This window comes from Haplochromis burtoni, unplaced genomic scaffold (assembly GCF_018398535.1).
Source record: "Haplochromis burtoni strain Fernald_Lab_line unplaced genomic scaffold, NCSU_Asbu1 Contig_592, whole genome shotgun sequence".
NCBI classification, from domain to species: Eukaryota; Metazoa; Chordata; class Actinopteri; order Cichliformes; family Cichlidae; genus Haplochromis; species Haplochromis burtoni.
The window spans coordinates 241,456-261,907 of NW_024582953.1; the positions used below are offsets into that span (position 1 = coordinate 241,456).

Below are 20,452 nucleotides of genomic sequence, written 5' to 3' on the forward strand. Positions count from 1 at the left end.
TTGCTACTGCCTCTCATCATGGATTTAATTCCACACAATCAAGGAAAAGGAAAAAGCCTGTTTTTGCACACTGCCTTACCTTGTAGACCTGCCCATAGGTGCCATTCCCAACCAGTTCGACCAGCTCAAAGATACCAGCTGGGTCCTGGGTGTGAAAGAGAGACAGGAGAGTGGGAGGTAGAGGTTAAAGAGGGAAGAGAAGGAACAAAAAACACAGCGTTATTCAGGAGAACTGAACTGTGATTCACAGCTGAGCAGGACAGAAGGATGAAGCCATTCAAAGTGGAATCTGACCTTCATGCATGCACTCATTAAAAGGTTGACTGAGCAATGCATACCTGTGGTATTACCCTGTAAAAAGCCTCCCACTGTCACCACACTGTTATTAGTCCTTCAGTAGATAACCTCTGCATTACTCTTACAGACTCGATTCATTCGGCAGAGCCAGATATGCCTCTTATTCACCAGAATCTCACTTTGCGATCTCTCATCTTGCCACGGAAAAGTTAGATTATAGTTTCGGTGGACTGTGTGGAAAAAGCACACACATTATTCAGATCTATTCCTGTTAATGTCACGTTTTACTGCTTCCTGAATACTGGAAACCTAACATTGCCACTGAACACCTTAATCAATTCATTCAGTGCACCACACTGATGGTTAAATCTAACATTAATGGGAAACGTACGTTGATAAAGAACTTCAAAATACCTGACCAAGATGGCAGCCAAGTGGAAGGACTTGCTCCTAGAAGTGTAATAGTTTGAAAGAGCTTCGTGACGGGATGGAAACATTAAGGGGAGCACCCCCAGCTGAGCTGTTCACTCAAAACTATTTCCTTTCTATGGAACTAAAAGAAGCACACAGCTGACTAACACTATGGTGCAGGCAAACCTCTCACCACTTCCTTCTGCACAGTGATCCGACTGTCAGGTGGAGTTCTGAAGAAAAAGTAGTTCCTGCGGACATTTTGAAAAAAGAGATTCTTTGGGTGCCACAGGAGCCGTTTCCACTGCAGTCAGGAGACAGAGAGCGTCTCCAAAACTGGGCACACCAAATCAGTGCAGACGGGTCAAATCAGCCCAGAGAAAACCGTGCATTTGGTTTTAAATCTTCCCTTGGAATGTAAAAAAATGTGTTTATTTCTTATTATAACGCAACTACTAACACATGGTACACATACAGGTACAACCCACACAGGTCAAATCCTACCCACATATAAACACACACACAAGATAATCTTATAGTCAGGTTTATTCAAATTCAGCAAACCTCCCAAAACACACACGTCGATCTTTAAGCATACCTGAGTGGTGCGTGTTTGGTATTAGCACACCTGCGTGTGCGTGCATGCGTGTCTGTGTGTGTTGGTGTACAGTAGGCCACAGGAGAGCGTTGGGACTGTTACAGCAGAGCCTCCTGAAGGGGATTAGCTTAAAAAGCAGTGTTCCTTTTCAGTCAAGGTCAAACAGAAGCACATCTAATCCTGGAGGAACGAGCCTAGCGTGCATCCACACACACCTGTGCACAGCTTTTACCAGCCGTGAGACCACACATGTATGACAAACACCTGACGTGAAGAAGAAATTTGGATGGCAAATGAGGGGAAAAGCTACAGAAACAAAGGTCTGCATTTAACCTGAGGGGCGGCTAATGAGATTTCACACTGACATGTAAAACACAAGTTTGCATCCACAAGCAGTCTGCAGCTGGGGACCAGCATTTTCCACAACAGACTCATCGCTACACCTCCTGCACATATTTGAGGAAACTCACGAGCTGTGCACCAGAAATATTCCTTCTACCTCTAATTAATCCTCTCAGGATTCGAGGTTTTCCTTCGCTAACCCCTTCTTTAAACTGTAGCCTGTTACACTGGAGCACTGCGTACACGAGCTGAGTGCCGCTGCAGCTCTGTGAACACAAAACGATGCAGCAGGGCCGAGACCATTGTCTGCCACAGGTATCATCTCCACTTCTGCAAATTCAACAGTGCAGCAAAACCACAGTGGAAACCCAAAAGAACAACGTGAATAAGCTGTCATTGTTCTCGTTCCTTTGTAAGACATCACTCTGCTCACTCATTGGCTGAGAAAAACATCTTTGGAACATATAGACGCTCACGCTGGGTGTAAACAAACCTCTAGCTAAGACAAACCGGTTCAGCCTCAAGCTACAGGTTTTTCTGCATAAATCGAGTCATTTTGACGAACATTTCTAGGGATCTCAGGTTAATCCAAACTACTGGATTAAACAGCGTCAGTGTTCCACGTCTACTTTTGGGCATAACCACTGAACTTTGGGACTTCTTCTCAAAAGCTGAGCGGCTAAGTGGATACTGCTGAGACACCAGAGGAGACGGCGCTGACTGTCTTATAAAGAATGAGTGGATTACTAAATGATTCAACTGGGCTCAAGACTCAAGGGGTCAGGAGGCCTGTGGGCTTCAGCTGCAAAATGTCAAACACACTCAGTACAACAAAGAAACACAAAATAACCAGGAAGAGACTCAAAAGGATCATAAACAGACAAAAACAACCAAAGAGAGACACAAAACGACCACAAAGCTTCTCAAGAATACCAAGAAGAATTAAAAAAACACCACGGAATTTAAAATAACCACGAGGAGACTCAAAATGATCACAAAGAAACACAAAATAGCCACAGAGACCCACAGAGACCCACAGACGATGGAGATAAAAAGCAGCGCTGTGTGTTTTGTGTCTCCTTCCATCTGCAGGATGATTTTTGGACCTTTGCTGCCTGATCTCAGGGGCTGTGGTCTCTGAAACATCCACGACTGCACTGTTTCATGAACACCACGATGCTGCCTGCAGCCGATGCACAGCTGTGATTTTGACCGCGCTCCTTTCGGTTGACACGGTCCCCTTTCATTCAAATGTCCCCGACCGTCTCACCTGTCCTGAATCTACAAAGCCACCCTCCACCTCACCCTCCTGACTCAGCCCCATTTCAGGCAGGCGACTGTAAAATAATGGAATGTGACAGACGCCAAGGTCACGTCCCCATGTGAGCCTCAAACAGCTATTAATACAACATCTGACCGGAGCTATCAGAGGAGCTTAACCCCAGCCTGAGCATCCAGGAGGAGGAGGAAGCAGGTTTGCCTATAGGAGGAGGGGATCACACAAGATCATTTGGGACTCTGCAGGAACAGGAAGTGTGCTAGTGTGAGTGTGCTTGCGACAGGCTTTGCGTCACGCAAACGCCCCCCCCCCCCCAGCTCTATCTGCTGCGTCCTGGGTGACCTAATTTCAGCTACTCATGGAGGCTGCAAAGGATTTTTACAAGAAAACACACACAGACTCCTCTGTCTTTATTTGTCCCAGCGATGTGTGTGTCCGTGTGTGTCTGTGTGTATCTCCTTTTAGAGATACAAAGACACACACAGGCTTGCAGTCCCACCCGGTCGATCATGTCCAGACTTGATCGTTACTCTGCAGGTACATCTGTGTTGCATAAGCGGCAAAGAAAGGGGAGCTGTGCCTCACACACACACACACACACACACACACACACACACACACACACACACACTGAATTAAAAAATAAGAAAGTTTATACAAATGTGATTCTATCATTAGTTTTCCTCTCACACACACACTCTCACATTCCTGCACTGTCTCCTTCTGCACATCTCACATCCTGGCGGGGGCGCGCGCACGTGCACGCACATAACCCCTTGCACACAGTGCACGCTGCTGCTGCTGCTGTCGCCACAACATCGCGAAATGGCGGAACTCGCTCCTGTTGCGGTTATCGTCGCTATTATTCACGGTGTGTGTGAGTGTGTGTGTGTTAGAGTGAGAAACCTAGAGCAAAACGCGCGTGCACGAGTGAGGCAAGTGAGCGCGTGCACCACAAGCCTCCGTATCTGTGTGTGCTGTGAAAGTGTCAATGAGCAGGCAGCTTAACATCTGCCCCACATACCACAGACAGCAGCCTCTACTTGCTGCCGTGCGCACGCGCAGGTGTGTGTGCGTACGGGGTTGGTGCACGCGCACAGCTCGGAGCGTCGTTACATCGCGTCCCAATTGTTTAGAATAAATAAAAAAGGAACAAACAACAACAGGAGGCTGCCTGAGCCCACACTCTGATATCCGATGTGATTTCCTCAATCACGAGCATCACAGCCCCCCCGCATACAGCACAGTGTAACTCGTGTGCACGCGCAAGCACAGCAGAAGCAAGAAAGGAGAGGAAGGCACAGAGACGCATCCATCACCGGTGAGGATGGAGAGGAGAAGAAGGAGAAAAGGAGGAGGGGGGACAGGTGTTCGGCAAACTCACACGCACGCGCACAGGCACAGACAGCTCATCACACACGCAGGGACACATTTACCCGTAGTGCAGACAGGTCTATCTCGTCCAGACTCCGTGCCGGGGAGTCGCTCGCCATGGTTCTCTCGGTAGACACGGGACTCAAGATGGAAGCTTCCCCAACGACCATCGACCGAGAGGTGCAGAGCGGCGGGGAGGAACACGCTCACACTCCCGTGCAGTAAACAAACCCCCCACCCACCCCTTCAGAAAAAAAATCCTCGGAAAGATCCCGGTGCAGGCGATGCTTCAGCCCGAGAGGAGCAACGAGCGCTCCGGCAGGGCAGAGGAGCCGGAGGAGGAGGGAGGCGGGCGATGTTCGCGGAGCTCCAGGTGCTGCTACATGCTGCTCGCTCTGCGCCGTGAATCCTCTGCTACATGCCTCCACCTCGACACCCCCGCCCCCCCTAGATCCGGACAGTAGAAAGAGGAGAAGACGCGCGCGGACGGAGAAGAGCGCACAGCAGCCGAGGCGCGCGAGGACAGCGTCCGTGCGTCCGTGTGCGAGGCGGAGCAGCAGTGCGCTTCCCGGGAGTGGCCTGACGAGAGAAGGCTGCGCTACTCACAGAGACGCACACACACACACACACACACACACACACACACACACACACACACACACACACACCTTCAGTGCAAAGGTGAAAAGAAGACACATTGACACAGCTGACTGTTCCTGTATTATTTTAGCGCTAATCAGCTCAGACACAAGAAAAACCCTCAAGCGTTAAATGTCAGCACACACAGGAGGGGCCCTGCCCTTTTGTGTGTCCGCTGCCAGAGCGGCTTTCATAGAGCCCACATGGGACTTTTCCAAGACCCTTTTCTGCCCTAATTTCACATCAAAGGGACACTTAAGTGGGGACATTAGCGGCCTCTCTGCTTAGGCTGGTCCCAGTTTGTGCCTCCGGACCAGCAGCAGAGGAACGCTTCAGATCGTTCAGAAGATGTCAAACAGAAGCTTCTCAGGGTATATCCTGAAGACTCTCTAACCATCTGGGTGAAAAGTATTTCTTTTTTGCATAAAACTGCTTTATTTTGTAGAAAAATGCACAACACACGCAACAAACTCCATAAATCACGCTTCGTGTTGTGTCACTTGATCTGTATTTTTAAAAACATTTTTAAAAATTGTTAAAACTTCAATACTTTTTATTTATTTTTCAGCATAAAAACAAAGACTGAAGTAATGAATACAGAAAGAAATAGTAAGGAGCAGATCTGGGTGTATTTATCAAAAACAGTAGAAGAAACAAAGGGTGTGTGGTAACTGTCTGCCTTCGTTTTACTTTTTGCTACCTCGAGTGGCAGAATCGTCAATAACTCCCACAGACTGTATATAAAAGATGCACATGGAGCCACCCTGGTGCTCATAATCAACCATTTTGAAGCTCCATTCCCGTTTTGTGGCTGTCCCCATCGCCTGGGGCTAGAAAAAGAGCAGAGTAGACTTTACTGGCCTCATTCAGTACACACCACACACAAAACACACAATCTATGACATTATATGATTACTGTGCATCTGGAACTGAACATGTGGATGCTAAGGGTCCTGAATCTGGTCTGTGCCTGTGTGCCCACACAGATCCTGAATAGTGTTAGTGATGACACCAGAAATCTCCACACCAGAGACTGGAGTGCTAAATAATCAGCTGCTAGCTGGTCATTGCACAGACGCACCTCGCTGCAGTTTCCTTCCCATAGTTTTGCCTTGGCCCGATGCTCAGGTGATTTAAGATTTTAGCGTTTCTGAATTTTTGTTGCTTCATTTTGGAGAGAATCATCCGTCACTGTCTCCTCACTCAGTGCACTCACTGCCTGCTGGCTAACCCCAGCGCTTGTCTCTCATGTTTCCTCACAGCTGACTCTCTAACCGTGTCCTCGGTATCATTCAGCGTCTGAATCATTCACCCAAATGTCTGAACCGACTCCACCAGCACCATCTTGGCTGCTGCTGGTATCTCATTCAGCCGCCAGCTGAAGGTCACTTCAAAGGAGATTTTTGTGACTAATTTAGTAGCAGTTTTCACCCCCAGGTGTGTTATGATGTTTCTGTTTACCCCGACTTGCTTCACCTTTGCCACAGTTGCAAATAAAAACAATAAAAACATTTGTTTAACAACTTAACTGATTAAATAAAGATTCCACTGCTCCATCTTTTGGGACATCTTGGTATTATACCAGCCCCGCCCTGGTTTACTCCACTTTAACAGCTGCTTCTTCACATTCTGTTGATAGTTTTAGTTCATTTTGGAAGATTTTAAACTATTTTTAAAACCCACAATTTTTTTGAGGATGTTGTTGTATTTACTTTATTGAAGCCTGGCTCGGAGACTTTTCCTAACAACAACACAAATCTCCTCCTTGCGTTTTCACTCCTGGTGTTCTCTGACCTGTCGGGTTCCAGGGAATCTTTCGTGTTTCAGCCTGTGTAGCTCCACCCACTCGAACCCCAGGCTGCAGTGACCCCACCCTCCCACCCCCGAAGCTGTCTCCAGGTCGAATGCTCAAACGCATGCCTGAAAAGCTCAGCCGTGATTTCACATGCCCTGCCGTCACTACGCTCTGCAGCCACTGACAGATTGTCAGGTAGAGTTCTGCAGGACACGCCCTCCGAACCATGAGTGAGCTGTTGTTCCAGCTAGTGAAACACTCTACTGCAAGGCTTTCTGCTGTGTCCTTTAATAGTTTGCACCAAATTTATGTTCCTATGCATGATAAAAAATCTTCATCATGTGCGAGTTTATTGCTCAAACATTTTCTGTTAGTGCAACTTCTCTTTTGTCTTCTTGTTGCATTTCCTCCCTTTTTCCTGTCTGGAGTCTAAAGCAGTGATTCTGTTACCCACAGACAGATATTCTGGACTAAGCACATTTTAAACTGTCCATGAGAGCAGTGCTTGAGTTTTGGATTTGTAACAAAAAGGGGGGATGTGTAACGGGCCACTTTCCCCTCCTGTAAAGAAGAGTCTCTTTGTGTTGTTCGACATCACTCTGGAGTCATTTTGGTTCTCTTCATGTTTCCTTCCTTTAATTTTATGTGTTTTTGTGTCTCTTTGTTATAGTTTTGTTCTACACAGCACCGTCAACTTCGTGTTTTAGGGTTTTTATTCCCAGTTTACTTATTTATTGGACATCTTTTCTTTACCGTTTTCCACTTTTTTGCTGTGGCTTTGTCATCTGCTTGGATTGGTGGACTTTGTTGTCCTTTAACATTTCTTTTTGATCAAGTTGAGTCTTTTTGTTGGACTTTTGGCAATTGGCTGTTGGAATTTGTTTGTTGTCTCTGCTTCTGTGTGTTTCTGCAGTTGTGTCTTTCATGTCATTTTCCTTTTTGAAGCTCGTTGCCATTGTGAGCCACCTTTAGTTGTTAGTGTCCTTTCAGTTTCTTCATGGTTGACTTTTTAGAGCTTTTTGTGATTGTGTTCTTTTTTCTCTTTGTGGTTGCTTTGTGTTTCATTTTCAGTTTCTTTGTGGGGTTTTTGTCTCATGATCTTTCCACATTTCTTTTTTGGTCTTGTTGTATGTTTATTGCCTCTCATCTTCTTGCAACTGCTCTCTGCAGTCAGTTTGTGTCTTCGTGGACATTGTTACTTTATGTTTAGTTTGTGGCAGTCTTGCTTTGTGGTTGTGTTGCAATATTTCTGTTGTTGTTTTGTGTCTGGCATCTTTGCTCATATTTAGCAAACCATATTTTTGTGTTTAGTTTTTCTTGTGTGTATTTTTAGAGCTGTAATTTCTTCTTTGCCACCTGTTCAGATTTCTTCAGTGTTGGAACTTGTGACTGATCTTTCTGTGGTTGTTCTTTGCAGACAGTTTGTGTCTCTTTGTGGCTGCTTTGTCTGAGTCATTGTGGCACTTTTTTTTGCACAGTTTCTTTTTCTTTTTGGTGTCTCTTCTGCCATTTTGCGCCTTTTATAATTGTTTTCTGTCTCTTTTTGGTTGCTTCCCATACTGCTCTTCATTTTGTCTGTAGTCATTTTTCGTCTTTCTTTTATGTCTGTGTCTCATTGTGGTTGGTTTGCGTCTCATTTTTCTGATACGTCTGATTTTTCAACAGTAAATGTTGATTTCCCTCCCAAACCCTGCAACAGGTCTTTTCTAAAATCGTAAGACGACTGTTTGAACCCAGTTTTTCCTCATTTCCACCACTGCATCTGTGACAATGTGACAATTTTGAGAACCAAAGTTCACAGAAGTTGGAGTTTTTTACTAGGCAGGTTTTGTATTAGTGAGTTTTTTGCATTCCCCCCTCATATAGCACCTGACAGTTGTGATTCAAACTTTGGGAATAGCAAGTTTTGTGGTGCTATGCCAGCGGTTTTTGTGGGAAAATGTGTGGAACCGGTTCTAGATTCAGCACCTGAACTACGCTGGTGAGACAAGTTGGGGCAGGATCATCCTGGCAGTCCAGTTAAATGGAAAACAGATAAGAGCATAATATTACAAAAGGTCAACTGAACAAACAACGACCAGTTTTAAAGCTTTTATTTTGAAAATTGTAGCTTTTACACATTGTGATGTTTGTTTCTCAGAGACAGCTGCTGATTTGTGAGATACTTTCCAAAAGATACAATATGTTTGTGATTTTGTAATAAAGCATTTTCTTTATTGAAGAATATTTCAATATTAAACTCGTTAAGTTGGACTTAATGGGACTAAGCTTTCCTCTCACACTTACAGATCTGCCCCGGCTTGCTCTCAGACTCAGGAACACTGCAGCGTGCCTGCTTATGGTCACAAATCGACAACCAATTATTGAGAACAAAATAAAAATAATAACTGTAGTAATACTAGTAATTAAGTAAGTGGGCTGATGTTCCCAGGACACGCCTCATTCAGTGATGTCAATCAAGGCAGGTATTTCCTGCACACTCCCATACACACAAAAGTGCGTTGTCTGGCAACACTCTGAAGTTTCATGGTGGTCGTGTTTATTTTTCATGGACTGGATTTGGCTTTACTGAGGTTCACATGGCTGGCAGGTTGCAGTGCAGTGGTTACCATGGTCACCTATCAGCCAAAAGGTTCCTGGTATGAGCCCTGCCCTCAAAGGGCTGGGTCTTTAGTGTGTGCGTTCCCTCTGGGTATTCCCACAGAACAGGAAAAACATGCATGCTGATCACAGGTGAGAGGCAGATAACATGCTCCACATGTGTGCTGACGGAGACCAGAGCGGGCTCACATTACACCGGTTTTAGAATCGCTGCACTGGCTCCCCGTGTGTTTCAGGATCGATTTTAAAGTTCTTTTATTGGTTTTTAAATGTCTTAATGGTCTTGGGCCTTCTTATCTCTCAGATCTGCTTTTACCATACGAACCCTCGCGGACCCTGAGGTCCTCTGGTACTGGCCTTTTGATTGTCCCTAAAGTCAGGACACATACTCACGGAGAGGCAGCTTTTCAGTGGTATGGTCCTCGTCTGTGGAACAGCCTGCCGGAGGAGCTCAGGGCCGCAGAGAACGTACATGTTTTTAAGAACAGGCTCAAGACCCACCTTTTTAATTTAGCTTTTACTTAACGTTTATTTATTTTATGCTTATTTATTCTATCCTGTTATTCTATTATTAATTTAGGCTTTACCTAATATTTATTGATTTTATTCTTATTCATTTTTTAATCTTCTTACTCTATTTATATTTATATTTATATTGTATCCCGTTCTTATTTATTTTATCATTTTACCCTGTATATACCTATTGTGTCATATCTCCAGTGTTTCCTCAGAGGGCGCTCTCTGCACCGGGGCTGTGATCGACCGTGGCTGCTGGGTCTCTGGGGTCCTCTCAGCCTGGCTGGGGGGCTTCTTTGCCTCCCTCCTGCTGTGTGCCCAGCCTGGAGGCTGCGGTCTGTGACCGGCTCCCGGTGCAGACGGCTCCCTGTTATAGTGTTTCCTCACTTGGCTCATGCTCCAGCCCAATTTTTACTCTTTAAGTGTGTGTGTGTGTGTGTGGGGGGGGTTGTGATGTATCCATATTTATGTTAATGAGAGTATGGGGAGTGAGTTGGAGGGTGGGGTGGGCTGCTTTTAACATGTAAAGCACTTTTCATACATTTGTATGGAAAGTGCTTTATAAATAAAGATTGATTGATGTTTAAAAAAAACACGTGCTTTCAGTAAAACTAGAAAAAGTCTAGATAAGTACCGTTACACAGAGCCATACTGATACACCCAGCCTTCCCTGAGAGAGTAAATATGCTTGAATGAACCAAATCAAAAACTGAGATCAGGCAACAAAACCAGAGTTGAACCTGCTGCAGGTTTTTACTCCAGAGTTAAAGTCGGGATTCAAATCCTGATTTTTCTCATAAACTTGGACAACATTTGTTTGTTGAGCTGAAACATGAAAAGGGTCAAACACAGCATACCTTTGGCATCACCGCATGTAAAGCATGGGTGTGTGGCGCCATCAAGTGGAAGAAGTGAGACCTACAAGCAGAGAGATCTGGGTACAGTGGAAGGTTTTCTGAGGTAATGCTAATAAATAGCCCTGATAAAAACCGAGCGCTCACGTGTGATGAAGGCACACACAGTGAGACTGTTCACTGCTTCATTACTGGGCCACATCTGGCAGATGTTATGAGATGTGGTGGCTTTTACCCTATTCTGGATCCAAAGCCTTTGTAAAACACAGAAATGCAGTTTGGTTTAATTTCAGTCTTCTCTAATGGCTGCAGAGCTCCAAATACATTACATTAGTGTGGCCCGTGAAGATCTTTTGTCTCTGTGCGCTCTCTTTATCACATTCATGTGCAGTTGAGTTGCTTCTTTAGAAGAAACTACCTGCAAGGCTAACGTGAGGTAAAATGGTTCCCATATAAAGATTGTTCAGTTTATTTGGACCCAGAAATTCATTTTTAAAAGATGTGAATGCTTTTGTGACTAAAGCAAAACCTCTTTATCCATTAATAAAATTAATAACATTATCATTAATAATAAATGTATTTATATAGTACAGCTTCACAGGTTGAATCAAAGCCACATATTAAGGTTATGTATACATGTTTGAGCAACCATGTGGTCAGACATTCATTCCAACATGCACACTTCCATGGTCCAAAATAAAAGGGGAAAATCAGGGGAAAGCTAACCTGCAAAACCGAGTTTTCAGTTGTCACTTAAAACAGCTGACCTGAGGACTTCAAAAACATGATCGCCTCTGGTTTTAAAACCAGAGGGAGGGTCAGAGGAGACCCTGGTTTGCGGATAAGAGAGCAGTGATAAGGTCTCAGAAGCTCCGCTATAGCAACGCGGGCCTGTGCGTTTTTATTTCTCAGTAACGCCTTTGTTACTATTACTATTAGTACTATTATTACTTCATTTACCTTCAGCTGCATCTTTTAGCTGTTCTCCCATCAGCAGCAGCTGAAAGCTGAAAGAGAAAGCTGATATAGTGATCTTGAATAAACAGCTGAAGCTCAGCTGAGCGTTTTCTCTATATTCTGGCATCTTTCTGCTTCCTCCTCTGGTTTCCTTCTCAGCTCTACTACAGATAACTACCACCAGCTGATGAGAGCATCGAGGCATTTAGCCACAATGTTCTAATTATATATTGCAATTTAATATACACTCACTGGTCATTTCATTAGGTACACCTGTTCAGCTGCTCAAGAACACAAATAGTTTTTCACATAATCACATGTCAGCAGCTCATTGTAGTTTTGCATTCCCAGGTCTCGTCTAATTTCCAAAGTGTCTTCACTCAGTCCTAGCTAGCCATCTGTGCAGTCTCCCTTTGTCACATAGTCTGTTTACTTTACACTCTCAGGTGGTAGAGTGGGTTCTTTACCAATTGGAAGGTCGGTGAATTGATCCCAGACTCCTCCTGTCTTCGTGCTGAAGGATCCTTTGGCACGACACTGAACCCAGAGTTGCCCCTGATGGATCCATCCGTGTGAGTGGGAATGTTAGAAAGCAACTGACCATAAATACAAGTGCTGTATGAGTGTGTGTGGGACTGAATGAATGAAAGTTGCAGCTGTTGTTGTTTGAGTAGAAAGTTGTTATATAACTACCAATCCATTTACCATGTCCTTGATTTTTGATTCCTTGCCTTGATTCCTTTAAAAAAAATTTCTGGGTCTTGCTTCATCCCACAAATCTTCACTAACCCCTGAATCCCTGTTAAAAAAAACAGACATGAATGTTTCAGTCCACACTCCATAACAGTTGGTGGCTGTAATGCACCATTCAGTTGTCTGCCAACTGCCAATAAAAGAAAAAGAAGAAAGAAGAAGTTCCAGCTTTACCGAGGCCCTCGCTCATCCATAGGTAAGCAGCACAGGTGCGCCCTAAAGTATCGGAGTGTGCGACCGTGAAGGTTCGTGGCAACGTGCAGGGTGGAGGGGTTAATTGTCGCTAAATCTACGTGCTCATACATCAGCCAGCTGTGTGTGCAGCTTCATCTCCAGCTCTGCTCCTTTGGACGCGTCCTAGTTTTTTCTTTTCACTCCTTTAACTAAGTGAGATAAATCAGCACGATAATGGAACAATAAAATGTGCCTCCTTACGAGCAGGATTATGTCAGGCTTTAGTCAAACAGGTTGACGACTCAGTAAAGATTGCAAGGACGTGGCCAAGGCTTCGATGCTGCGGTTACAGCTTTGAGCCATCCACCAGCGCCTATGACCACTTCCTCTGATAACACCTCACCCTCTCATTCAGAAAAAATGAACTCTTAACAGCACAGCTTGCAGCCACATCAGATGCAATGTTAAACATGTTTTTTCCAGCATTTTTCCAAAGCAATTCACATGTTTGTGCGATTCATATAAACACTTTGCTCTAAAACTGTGGGCTCTGTGAAACAAAACAAAACAAAAATCTCTTAATATAAGTTCAACAGCGTTGCCCGTTCAGTTTGATAAATTGCTCTCCGTAAAGTGTCCTTTAGTGATGACTGATTTTGACCAGTTTAGGAAAATGTGAATGTTTTATTTCTTGATTTGGAGCTTGTTGGAAGATGTCGAGTGTTTGCTCACAAAAAGTTGGAGCAGAAAAGTCTTTTCATTGTCCCTGCAGCTGTTTTTCTGCATGCACCAAACCTCTACAGCCTCATTTCTATTTGAAGGAATACTGCAGGCGACATGCAGCAGTGACTGATGTCACACAGAGGACGAGAATGATGAACCTCGATGATAGACAGTGGTCTTAAACACACAAACACAACTGGTAAATAAGCTCACTTTCCAACTGGAAGGATGAAGGAGCCTTCAACTCTTTACTGCTCTGTTTGTGAATCCTGAGGTCACTCACTGCCAGCAATACAGTTCCCCCTGGTGAGAGTCTGTATCTGTCACTGATGCTCATCAGAGACCAGAGATGCTTCTTTCAGTTTGTGCATAAAATCTTGTGATTTTAAATGGAGCACCAAAATGCAGTTGCTGTAGAAGTGCAGTTTATCACTAGAGTTGTAGGTTCAAGCTGTGCGAGGGTCCACTCGTGTCTGACTGAGGTCCCCCTCATCAGAGGGTGAACTGTGTTAAACTGCATTCCTGCCAGATTCCTGTGACAGGTCAGTGCAAACAGTAATACTTCATAAAAGGACTGTGTTGAATGAGCAGCCAGACAAAATGAAGATAAGTTGCTAATGAGCACTTTGGGTTCTCCTGTGAAAACATGATTCTATATCTACATGTTAACTGGAGGCTGACACACTTAAGGCATTTAGTTTGGGTGGATTTTAACTTTCCTTCTTGATTATTTCCATCTTGCTTTGACTGCAGCTGTAACGACATTGATTCGAGCAGGAATTTTAAAAAGCATTTTAACAGACAAACAAAGCCGAGAGTCTGTCACATTGAGCCTTCGGTGTAGGAGGAGATCTGCTTCCTTTTATACCAGTAGCTGTTGTGGCTCAGCAGACTCCAACTCCACTGGGTGGAGCTAAAAATGCAGAATGCCACAACTGTGGGAAACGTGGACACTACGGGAGAGTTTGCAGGTCTACAACTGTGCATGAGGTGGCAGACAGAGCAGATGGACTCTTCCTAGGTGAACTGGATTCAGGGGAAGACCTGTGGCTTGCTAACATCTGTATGAGAGGCAAAAGCATGACATTTAAATTAGACTCAGGGGCAGATGTCACAGCTATCTCAGAGGAGACATTCAAAGACATTAAGCAGCCAAATGAATACAAAGCAAAAAGCTGAAAAGCCACTGTTTGGACCAGGAGGTGCAGCACTGACCGTACTTGGGTCCACAAAGGAGGACATTTCCTACAGGAGCACTACAGAGACAATCTATGTAGTCAGAAATCTTTGTGTAGCTCTCTTAAGCATGGCCGCTTCCGTGAGACTGAAACTAATTGCCCGAATGGACAATATTGACCTTGAGACAGTAAAAAAAGTGTACCCGAAACTATGTGATGGGCTCGGGCTTGTTCAAAAACCATACACGATTAAGCTGAAGCCTGACGCTGAACCTTATTCACTGAAAGTGCCATGGTGTGTTCCGCTGCCACTACTGGGCAAAGTCAAAACAGAGCTGGACACAGACTGGTGTTGCGGCATGGTCGTAGCCCCCAAAAAGGACAAAGAGACAGTCCGCATCTGTGTGGACATGACACCATTAAATGAGTCAGTGTGTCGTGAAAGATATATCCTCCCCTCTGTAGACCAAACACTAGGCATGCTCACAGGTGCGCAGTATTTCTCCAAGCTTGATGTTAACACGGGCTTTTGGCAAATACCACTGTCCAAAGAATCTGCTCTCCTCACCACATTTATTACGCCATTTGGTAGATACCATTTCAGTCATTTGCCATTTGGTATTTCCAGTGCACCAGAGCATTTCCAAAACATGATGGTGACGGAAGTGACAGCCGGCCTCGCGGGAGTCGTGTGCCACATGGACGACATCCTGGTCTGGGGATCCACGAGAGGAGCACGACATGAGACTCCACGCTGTCCTCAACCGTGCAGAGACGGCGGGCGTCACCCTGAACATGTCAAAATGTGAGTTTGGAATTTCCAGTGAAATTCTTAGGATTCATTGTGTCATCAGAAGGTGTGAGTCCTGACCCTGACAAAACCAGTGTGGTGCAGGATATGAAAGAGCCAAGCACCGTGAGTGAGCTTAGGAGCTTCTTAGGAATGGGGAATCAGCTGGCGAAATTCACCACAAACCTCTCCGAAAAAGACAAACCACTGAGAGACTTGCTTTCAACTGAAAACATGTGGTACTGGGGGCAGTTTAACACAAGAACTGAGCTTGAGACCGACCATAAGCCACTCGTGAGCCTACTCGGAGGGCAAGCCTTGGATTTGCTTCCACCGCGGATACAGAGATTCCACATGCGCCTAATGAGGTACTCTTACACTATAAGGCACATTCCAGGCAAAAGCCTCACCACAGCTGACACGTTCTCACGGTTACCGCTGATAGACAGTGTGATGCCCAGAGACAATGATCTTATGGAGGACACTGATATTTACATTGACACAGTGCTGGAGGGCTTTCCTACTAGCAGCAAATACCTTGCAGATCTCCGTGAGCAGCTGCAGTCTGACAGCGTCTGTTCCCAAGTCATGAAGTTCTGTGCAGAGGGCTGGCCGGACAGGAACCAGCTGCAGCGAGTAGTAAAACACTACTGGTCAGAAAGAGCAGTTTTGAGTGTACACAAGTGATGATCATTTTCAAACCAGTAAATTGAATTTTAAATAAGGCTAATTCATATTCAGTTTTTAAAAGCATTTATTCAAGTTACAATTCAGATTCAATCCGAGCAATTCAAATTGAAATTTAACTTATTCAAATTCAGTTTCTGATGGCACAGATTTCTGCCCATACACAATTTGCATGTCAAGTGACATCCTTGGCATGCTGTCTGTTAATGTGCAATTTAACACAGTCTTGAATTACACAATCAGCAATCATTTCAGGCATCAGTTAGTTGCCAAGATTATGTTAAGTAAATAACTAATATTAAATGTAGATTTTTGCATTTATTGGTGTTTGTCATAATCATAACATCACATATTTACCTCTAGTAGAGCCTTCTTGATTTCTTCATCATCAATTGGAGCCTCAAATGTCTTGTCTTTTCCAACAAGGTACATAAAGAAGTTTGGAGATAAACAACATGGCCCTGGACCACCATGGACAATGGAAACTGCAATCATTCTTCCAATGTAGAAATATTCATTTTCACCTGCAGCTAAAGATGAAGACATTACATTATAATAAAGTCATTTTGACCATGGCAAAAAATGTGAAAAAAATAAACACCTTTACTATGAAATGTGAGATATTTGGCATAGTCTTTTCCTTCAAATATTCTTCTCGTCCTTATGGCTTCCATCAAAAGGGTGAGAAATTCTCGAGTAGGCCCACCTGTGTCTATTGCCTCTTCAGCCAGCCCCACGTCATCAGAGAATTTCACCATCATGCCAGAGTTGGGACTTTATGAAGACCTTCTGAAGCCTCGGTAGGCACCATCCATGTTAATGTTGAATCTGCTACAGGAGGTTTTGTTGATCTTCAGAGCCAGATTTGAGATGACATCTGCAGCCGTCAATCCATCAGGTTCATCACTGTAGAATCAGTCAGTGAAAAGCAACTAAATATTTACACTATTTACACTTTATGTAATTTTTTTGGTTTAATATCTTGTAAGTTATTTTTTCTTGCTTTATCAATTGGCCTTTTTCTGTTAATTCATTTTAAAAAGCAAAATAGTGATCTGAAGAACAATCATCAGCAACCAAATAATTTTAAGAATCTTTTTTTTTTCTGAATACAAACATCAGCAGAATAACTTCACAGGGACAGTTCAGCTATGTTTGCTCCTGTAAAAGGTTAGGATCAAAAATAGCAGCAGTACCCAGAACTATTTTTAGTAAACAAATATTTGATAAATAAGTTAACTGCAAGTCACACACTATGGGTTTATTTTATTGCATCTGAAGAACTGCTGTCAATAACGACAGGTGCATAGATATTGTTATACATACCGTGAAAGAAGAGTATAAACAGAAGATTAAAATGCATTTTATGTAGTAGTAATTCTGGCTCTACATTTGGCTGGGTTGGGTCTGAATTAGATAGAGAGCCTCAATAATTTACCAAAAACAAAAAAAAACCCAAAAAGAAAAAAACGGTTTCACTGAGCTTTTTACTTTAGAATTATTTTCAAGTATATCATTTTACATTTTTTAAATTTTAGAATCAGAATCAGAATACTTCATTGATCCCTAGGGGGAAATCATGTAATTTTATAACTTAAGACTAACTTGTAGTATGTTCTCCTGATGTGGATGCCATTTGAGATTCTGTACCACACTGAACCTTCAGCATAAACACAAACACAACACAATACCATATCAACTGCAGATGTAATGGCATGCAAATGAATCTTAACAATTAAATATGCAACATTGTTATACAAAAGAGTATTATATACTTGCACATCAGATGTTTGGGATATTGAAGGTGACCTATAAAATACAGATCCAATGATTAAGAAGAAAATGTTATAAAACATGACATGCTTTAGTGGCCATCAAATGCTAACATTAAAGTGTTAAGAACATTAGATGTTTATATACCTGCCACAGAGGCCAGATCAATGTGCTAGAAGGCAGCCAACTTACCGATGTATAGGCTCTGGTGTACTTGGTGGAGGTTATCCACCAATGCTGTGGATCCAAGGTTATCATATTGGCTTTAAAATTTGCGACCCAACAGTACATGTACAACAGAATTCCTGTTTCCTACCCAGCGCGGTAGTAAAAGAACCTGCAGTCAGCTGAGACTGAAGAAATCACTTGGATGAGTGACTGGAAGGTCAGGGGGTCGAATCCACTGAACGGCTACCCTGAGGTACTGTCCCTACACACTGCTTGGGCACTGGATTGGCTGCCCCCTGCTTGGCTACAGTGAAGCAGTGGGCAGCCACTCCTTCCTACGAGTAATTTCCCTACGGGGATAAATAAAGTATACATCATTAACCAATTATAAACTGGTTTGTTGTTTGCATTTTTTTTTCTCCTGTTAGTTGGACCCTATAAGTATAAAAACTAAAATTTCCTTTGAACAGAGAGCGTTTTTAAAAAGTTGTGCTCATGAGGACAGCGGGTTTATCTTGCAGCACAACACAAAGTTACCATATTTCATCAAAGTTTAAAACACTTCACTGAGAGTGAAGGTGCAGAAAATCCAAAATGTTATATCCTAATTTCATGACATTTTCATGACACATGGTCTCAGACAAATCATACATGACCCAGCATTGTTCAAAGAATGCAAGCTTTCTTATTGTGAGTTGCCACAGCTGCCAGAGAGGGGCAGATTTCTGGCTGATCTTAATGAGTCGTTGTTGCTCTTTCTCTCTGAAATTGCTTTACAGAGGATGTAACGTCTGTGATAAGCAGTGAGCTTTGTGTCCTTGTTGTGATTCGGAAATTACTGATAAGTGGATAACTGGAATATATAGTTTATAGATGTGGTGTGACGCTATTTTTAACAGGACCCCAGAAAACTTTACAGTACTCATGCAACTTTACCAAACTTTTGATGGCTAGATGTGAAGTTCCTGCTGTAAATGCATTCGCTCTTTATATTCAGAAATCTGAGCGACATTAAGAGATATCAGAAATCTTGTATTTAAAATAAATGAGGGAAGTACAATGAGGAATGAGAGAACTGACAGCTTTTATTTTAATGACCCTATCTCAGTTCTTTTAACACAAAATATCAGAAAATAAGTTGGTGAAATCTGGACTGATGAGTTTATTGTCAGCATTTTAATCATGAGTTTAAAGGCTGTAGGTCGCAGCCACTGCTCTAACACTGTGTATTAATGTAACAGGGCTCAATGCTGGTTCTAATTTCAAGCTTTTCTTTGTGAAATAATTTAGAAATTCATATTTTATTGCACAAATCATTATTTAAATGAGAATTCTTTATTTCTATGTGTGTGATTCTTGTGGTCCTGCATAAGAATCCCACCCTGGTGTAACATTGTTAAAGAGAGACGAGCGTCAGGCTGTTCCAATTCTCAGCACCGCTCTTCTCTTTTCCTGAGTCCTTAGCAATTCTCCTTCCCACGATGACGTTTTCATCGAGGCAAAGGGAAACAAAACACCCCACGTGGTTACGCTGCGCAGCTGAGTCACGTGACCGCACAGTAACAAACCACAGCAGAGTCGGAAGAGTGGGGCGGAGCAAATGTGTGCAGGAGAGGAGCCGAGCAGAGAGAGCTGCTTTTTCATGAAACGGGAGTAAAGTCGTGAACTTAGAGGAGAGAAACAAACTAACGTATCGATCATAAACCACTACCAACGTCCTGATCAATATCTGCATCGATCTGCCCACCCTTGTCTCCTGGATCGTAGCTGCGATCAGCGTGAACCACGTGGGTCTCTGCTCCCTGATCTGTTTCCTGTGTTTGGAAAGAGTTGCAGCTTCATCGCGGAGTTTGTGGGCTCATGTAAAGGTAAGCACCGAGCCACATCCAGGGTTAAAAAAGCATTATGTACAGTTCAGTGCGGGCATCGCTATTCAACAGTACCTTTAGGTGCACCTCGTAAATTCAGGAAACTGTACACCTAAACTCACAAGGTTGTTTAAATGATCCTGTAGTTTTCTTCTCCTTTACGAGGATGGCCGGAATATTAGGGGCCTGCCGCATATGTATTCCTTACAGTAGTCACAACCATAGCTAAAAATAATAATTTAATAATAGTAATAAGGTATTTTCAGTACTAAGATCAAATTTGGAGCTTATATTTTGGTCGTTTGTTTTTATTATTATTCTTTTAGTTGAAGTAAAGAAACTAAAATGTTAAATGATTCTTAGTGTTTTTATTATTTTATTATCATCATATTACTTGGTTTTATCCCAAAAGCTAATATAACAAATAAAATACTCTCAAAATTACATATTTCATTAGTTTGGGGTTGTTTTTGGGTTGGGCATAGTCTGATGAGAAGGGGAAGGATTTTGGGAGAACTACACGTGTTTTATTGAATCTATAAACAGACACACACAGTGCAGTGAGGAATTAAATCCACATTTGGCAGCACTGAAAATTATACAGAGATCTTTGACTTTTAACTTCTCCCTTAATAGAGATGTTATGTTACCAGATGTTACGCTATGAGTAAAAAA

The 20,452-nt window shown here is 43.2% G+C and overlaps 2 protein-coding genes across 8 annotated transcripts in view; one reads left to right on the top strand and one right to left on the bottom strand.

The window, feature by feature from the left end:
- tnikb (TRAF2 and NCK interacting kinase b) overlaps nucleotides 1–4,873 on the bottom strand; it is a 63,828-nt gene extending 58,955 nt beyond the window's left edge. For 4 of the 7 annotated variants that reach the window (XM_042214595.1, XM_042214598.1, XM_042214597.1 and 1 more), the window contains exons 1-2: nucleotides 4,364–4,871; nucleotides 80–145 (exon numbers count right to left, since the gene is read on the bottom strand). In XM_042214595.1, the coding sequence (XP_042070529.1) occupies nucleotides 80–145; nucleotides 4,364–4,471 (174 nt within the window). In that variant the 5' untranslated portion in view covers nucleotides 4,472–4,871. Of the gene's footprint in view, nucleotides 1–79; nucleotides 146–4,363 lie in introns of all 7 variants that reach the window. The other 3 variants (XM_042214596.1, XM_014329685.2, XM_014329689.2) reach the window with 2 other exon arrangements.
- Nucleotides 4,874–19,459: 14,586 nt separating this feature from the next.
- LOC102303958 (zinc finger protein 665) overlaps nucleotides 19,460–20,452 on the top strand; it is a 38,885-nt gene continuing 37,892 nt past the window's right edge. Inside the window, exon 1 of the mRNA XM_005948611.3 lies at nucleotides 19,460–19,777. The gene's annotated coding sequence lies outside the window, so the exon portion shown is untranslated. The remainder of the gene's footprint in view (nucleotides 19,778–20,452) is intronic.